Source organism: Orycteropus afer, unplaced genomic scaffold, assembly GCF_000298275.1.
Source record: "Orycteropus afer afer isolate SDZICR_OR568_19922 unplaced genomic scaffold, OryAfe1.0 scaffold00001, whole genome shotgun sequence".
In the NCBI taxonomy this organism is placed as follows: Eukaryota; Metazoa; Chordata; class Mammalia; order Tubulidentata; family Orycteropodidae; genus Orycteropus; species Orycteropus afer.
In genome coordinates, this window is record NW_006921588.1 from 19,330,693 (window position 1) to 19,337,095 (window position 6,403).

At 39.7% G+C, this 6,403-nt stretch overlaps 1 protein-coding gene across 1 annotated transcript in view; it reads left to right on the top strand.

Annotated features, from left to right (window-relative positions):
- The window catches only part of SESTD1 (SEC14 and spectrin domain containing 1), a 122,946-nt gene that overhangs the window by 4,644 nt on the left and 111,899 nt on the right, over positions 1-6,403 (top strand). The window contains exon 2 of the mRNA XM_007936793.2: positions 4,929-5,037. Coding sequence (XP_007934984.1) covers positions 4,929-5,037 — 109 coding nt within the window. The remainder of the gene's footprint in view (positions 1-4,928; positions 5,038-6,403) is intronic.

The window sequence follows — 6,403 nt, forward strand, 5'->3', positions numbered from 1 at the left end:
ATTGTGGGGCTGGCGCAGGATCGGGCAGTGTTTTGTTCTGCTGTGCATGGGGTCGCTATGAGTCGGAAACGACTCGACGACACTTAGCAACAACAACACCTACAAAGGAGAACCAATAAAACTAAGCTGTTATTTGTTGGCAGAAACTATGTAGGCAAGAATGCAATGGGATAATGACATATATAAAATTCTGAAAGAAAAATATTCCTGTTTTGGTTATGTCTGTGCCACTCTTACAGGAATATACCACAAATGGGATGGCTTTAACAAACAGGAATTTATTCTCTTACAGTTTGGTGGCTTTAAGTCTGAGTTCAAAGTCCCAGGCTCTCAGGGCTGGGTCAAAGTCCCTCAACCTTGGGCTTCAGCTCTTCCTTCTGCTCCCGGCCCACTGGAACTAGAGGCTTTTCTTCACTCAGACAGCTGCTGGCTGCTGAGATTGACAAGCCCAAGGTTGAGAGATGAAAAGGCATAGTCCCAAGGTTACCCAACCACACGACAGGCCATTATTTCAAGTCCGTTGAAAGTCCCAAGGTCGGCAGAGCATAGCATGCTGCTGAACAATGACACGGCTACATGCAGGGTTAAAGTGTGCCATAGACTAGAGACCATTCCCCAACCTTCATCTTTTATATAGGAAGCAGACCACATCCCTACATCAGGTTGCTACTCAGCTGCTCACAGTAGATTCCACCATGGAGTTGATTACCAGTCTCATCATAGGGAATCCTACATCCAGCTGCCCAGCCACTCTACCAGGCCCAGCCAAGGTGACACACAAACTTAACTACCACACCAGCCAAAAATTATATACCCAGCAAAATTGTCCCTCACATATGACAACAACATTAGGACATTTCCAGATAAAAAGAAATTAAGACAATTTGTAAAAAGTAGACCAACCTTCTAAGAAATACTAAAGCAATACACTCTTGGTAACAATAGCAAAGTTCAACAAGACAGAAAACAACAAAAGCTGGCAAGGTGGAGAGATTAGAATTCTCATACACTGCTGGTGGGACTGTAAAATGGTACAACCACTATGTAAAGTGGTATATCACTTGCTTAAAAATTTAGAAATGCCATTTGATTTCGGCAATCCCTTTACTAAGAATATATCCTACACAGGTGAGATCTGGGACATGAGTCGATATATGCACATCCATGTTCATCACAGCATTATTTATAATAGCAAAGAGATGGAAACATCCTGAGTGTCCAACAGCAGATGAATGGATGGGCAAACTATTGTACATACACACAATGGAATATTATGCAATATTAAAGAATAAGGAAAAATCAGCGAATCACCTTGGAACATGGATGATCTTGGAGGACATTATGCTGTGAAATAAGTCAACCACAGATGGACAGATATTGTATAAGTCCACTGTAAAAAGTCAAGGAAGATTTACATAGGGAAAGAAATTTTCTTTGCCAGGGATAGGAGGGGAGGATGAGGGAGAGAAAATAGATGGGTAATTTAGAGACAGGTTTGATACAGATGAAGGGGTAAGCGGTATATGAAAAGCATGTGACTAGGACAGTATTACCAAGAAAAAGAAAGACACAAAGAGGTGCACAAGAAGTACAGACAACTGTTTTGGTTATCTAGTGCTGCTCTAGCAGAAATTACCACAAATGTATGGCTTTAACAAACAGGGATTTATTCTCTTATGGTTTAGGAGAATAGAAGTCTGAGTTCAAAGTGTCAGCTCTTGGGGCTGACAGAAAGCCCCTTAACTTTGGGCTTCCACTCTGCTGCTTCTTGCTCCTGGCCCACTGAAGCTGGAGAAGTCTCTTCACTCAGGCATCTTCTGGCTGCTGAAGCCCAGGGTTGTCAAGTAAAATGGCATAGTCCTAAGATTATCACACAACACAGCAAGCCATTGGTTCAAGTCCAGGAACAATCCTAAGATTGGCAAACAACATGGCGAGCTGGTGAATGAAGACTCAGCTACATGCAGGGTCCAAGCATGCCAAAATAGCTGCAGAGACCTTTCCCAATGGTGCTGCTTGTATAATGGAAACAACCACATACATCCCTAAGGCAGCTACTCAGCTGCTCTAGTAGATTCTACCATGGAGCTGATTACCAATCTCATCATGGGGAATAACTATATCCAGCTGTCCAGCCACTCAAAACCACGCCCAGCCAAGTTGACACATAACCTTAACTACCACAACAATAAAGGCAAATACTATTGCATACATAATACTGCGTTGTCAGTAACAGCAACACTAATCTACAGGTGAATATATAGGTAGACAGGCAAGAAGATCAGATATGATCGGCAAATGGGAATATACCCATCACCATACATGGGTTTGACCGACAATATTCCTACATATGTATTTGTATGTGCTGTAAAAATGTCCATATGGAGTTTAAACATAACAGGAGGCATAATTAGGAAAACTTGTTAGCCACAAATAAGCACCTTCAGGGAGTGGGTCACTCCTTTAAGCCTGTGGGCTGGGGACCATGATCATGTGGGACATCAAGCTCAATTGGCAACACGTGGTATACAAAAATATTGTTTTGCGTTTTACTTTGATGAGAAGTGACTGGGGTTTTACAAAAGCTTGCAAGAGGTCATCTGTTGTTTTCTCCTCATCTGGAACAAAGAAGAATAAAGAAAATCATGGATACATGGAAACAGTCCATAGGACTAGTAGACCATGAAAACCTCAGCCTCCATGACCCTGAGACCCAAAGAACTAGATGGTGCCTGGCTACCACTACTGAGTGCTCTGAATAGTTCACATTAAAAGGTCCTGGATAAAGTGGGAGAAAAATGTGGAACAAAACTCAATAAGACCAGGCTCACTGGCAGATAGAGACTGGTGGAGCCACCGAGTCTGTGGCCCTTAGTCACCCTTCAAGCCTGGAACAGAACTCATCCCTATGGCTCACCTTTGACCCAAACAATACACAGGTCTATAAGGCAAACAATAGCACCAGGGAGCTACATATTCCTTAGAACAATCAACCATTCAAAATCAAAAGACAAAAGTTGAGAAGGCAGGAAGGGTTAGGAAAGGAGGCGGAATGGAAATGTGAAATACAGGGTGGAAGTGGGATGAGTGATGCTACATTGTAGGCATTGCAGTAAGTGGCATGAAAGAAAACATGTATGAAGTGTTGAATGGAAAACTGATTTACTCTGTAAACTTTCACCAAATACAATACAATTTTTTTTTAAAAAGACAGTTCTACAGAGGCCAAAGTGCCCCAGTTTCAGGTATGAACCTTTGGTTTAGTGCATGCATAAAACTTAGAAGTTTTGAAACGTCTCTTAGCTCACCCCTCTTGACCGTTGATTATTTAAGCCAGTCATTTTCAAATTTTTTGATAAGACATTTTTTCATATCAACAGAATTATTCAGGGAATTAAGTTTGAAAACTATTGTGTTTTAAAAAATAAAGCCTATATGCTAAACAAAAACTTTATGCCATTGAAGTCACTATTGATTTTTGAGTTGAACCGTATGAAATCACCATTTTGAGGTTAAACAAATTGGTTAGATATTAGCAATTTATATGGTTAACCTAATAGAAGGCAGATCTTGTCATAAATTTTGTTCATGTCACTGATAGGAGTCTTTATTGTTTTTCTTTTCACTTGACACCTTTCGGTTTTCAATGTGAGCTTTCTGGAGATCACATAGAATCATTTTCCTGGTTTTTAGGTTTGTAAGGTAAGGTGCTCTGGTGGCACAATGCCTAAGGCATTTGACTGTTAACCAGAAGGTTGGAGGTTCAAACCCCCCAGCTGCTCTGCGGAAGGAAGATGAGGCAATCTACTTCCAAAAGATTCACTGCCTTGAAAAACCAAAGGTGGGGGGTCACTATGAATCAGAATTGACTTGATGGCAGTGGGTTTTAAGATTATTGTAAATGTCAGTTGGGTCAGAAGGTGGGCTTCAGTGTGAAAGTCAAATATGTGGGGAACTTACTAAGAAGCTGTTTGTGCACAAATGCTTTAGTTTTTAATGCTTATGGCCAGTTGAAGGAGACTTAACATGTGAAATGTTAAGTGTTCCATTACTTGACTTTCAGACCATTACCATAAAATCATCTCAGCTTGATAGGGCATTGCCCTTGAACAGAAATGCTTATCTGACTCTTGTGAGTTAAACTCGGATCATTCTTCATCACAGAATGCCCCCTTTGCCTTGGTTAGCACAAGTTCTACTCATGTTTTGAAGTCTTAACTTTTCTACAGGGCATTCATATTTGTCATAGCGCTTAACATTTTCTCAATTGTTTTTATCACATTTCATAACGTGTTCTGTACAACACAATTTAGCAAATAAACTCATTAGTTCTTATAACTTACAGCTTTACTTCCTTGGTGGATGCTTGGAAATTACTTAAGCCTACAGTGATATCATTTATTTTATTTTATTTGGGAGTGCATATTGTCCTAGGCACACAATAGATGTTTGATGAATTGATTGCATTAAGCATCAGACTAAATGGAAAAAAATTAAAATTGTCATTGCTGTGTGTGGGTGAAGGTTTCATGGGTGCATTTTTTCTAAATTTTCTGTAACTTTGTAATATTAAAGGAGCTCTGGTGGTATAGTGGTTAAAGCATTTGGGTGCTAACCAAAAGGTAGGTGGTTGGAATCTATCAATTGCATCATGGGAGGAAGATGAGGCAGCAGACTGCTTCCATAAAGATTTACAGCCTTGAAAACCTCATGGGACACTTGTACTCTGTCCTGCAACATTACCCTGGGTCAGAATTGACTTGATGGCAATGAAGTTGGGTCTTTTTTTTTGTTACAGTACCATAAGCATTTACAGTATATAAAATAAGTAGCCATTCTTCTTTAAACTTGTAATTACTTTAGTAAGTTTGGATGCAAATATAGATGATTTAGTGTCTATTACATTTCAATTTTTTTTTCTTTAATAGGAGGAAAGGACAGACGGAGTGGCCTCATTCTGACTATCCCACTGTGTCTGGAACAGACAAATACGGATGAGCTGAGTGTCACCTTAGACTATCTACTTAGCATTCCAAGGTGACTCTAAAGGTTACTTTTCTTAAATCTCAGTATGTTTTCATTCGTTTAATAATGATTCTTTCCTCTGTTAAAAGTATCTACTGTTAAAGTAGATAAAGCTATTCTTACCTGTTTTTATTAGCAGTGAATTTATACTTTAAAGCACTAGGATTGATTATTTCTGACTCTACAGCAGGCAAAATATTTTATACTCTCTTGATGCACTTAATATATACAGTTTTTTAAATGCATGCTTGTCTACTTTTAAGGAACAAAGAGCTTAAGTATCTACATACCATGCATTTTTAAAAAGTTTGTGATGTTAATTCAGTAGAAAGTTTCTTTTATTTGTGTACCTATTCCACTATACAGATATAAGTAGTCTATAGGTTTTAATATAGAACAGAGGCTATTAGAAATTTTAACAAATATTTTTATTTAAAAAATGTTATATTTATGTTTAGGTACTCTGGTAGCATAGTACCTAAGGCACTTAACTGCTAACCAGAAGGCTGGCGGTTCAAACCCACCAGCCATTCCCCGGGAGGAAGGTTGGGCAATCTACTTCCATAGTGATACTGCCTTGGGAACCCAAGGAGGGGTTGCTATGAGTCGGAGCCGACTTGACAGCAAATAACAACAACAAAAGACAAGGCAACTATTGCCATGGAGTTGGATCTGACCCATAGCGACCCCTCCTTGGGTTTCCGAGGCAGTATCACAACAGAATTAGATTGCCCAACCTTCCTCCCAGGGAGTGGTTGGTGAGTTTGAACCACCAGCCTTCTGGTTAGCAGTCAAGTGCCTTAGGCACTGCGCTACCAGAGCTCCCAAATAACAACGACAACAACATAATACTTATTTTTAAACCATTCCACAAAACAAATAAGTTGCCTTCAGGTCAGTGCTGATTCGGAACAACCCTATAGGACACAGTAGAACTATCCATGGAGTTTCTAAGATTGTAAATCTTCACAGAAGCGGATTGCCTCATCTTTCTCCTGTGGGGCAGCTGGTAAGTTCCAATTGCCAAACTTTTGGTTAGCAGCCGAATGCTTATATACTAACTCCATTAGAACTCCTTTTAACCCAAAGGTCCTTAAATTTTTAATTTTCACATATTTTGGGTAAAGACAAAAACTTAAACTTCAGTTTGCTTAAGTCTGTTAATCACTTCTGCAACAGCAAAAGCAAAAACAAAAAAGCCCCCTCCCCAAACCCATCTTCCATCTTTATGGAAGCAGTCTGCTGCCTCATTGGAATCAACTGTAGACCTTTTCCAGCATTCTGGTATCTGGGCATCTACTCCCAGATACTCTGATCTGATTGTTCTTGGAAGCCTGCTCATTAAAATTGTTAAAAAATTTTTAATCAGGCGGGGCAA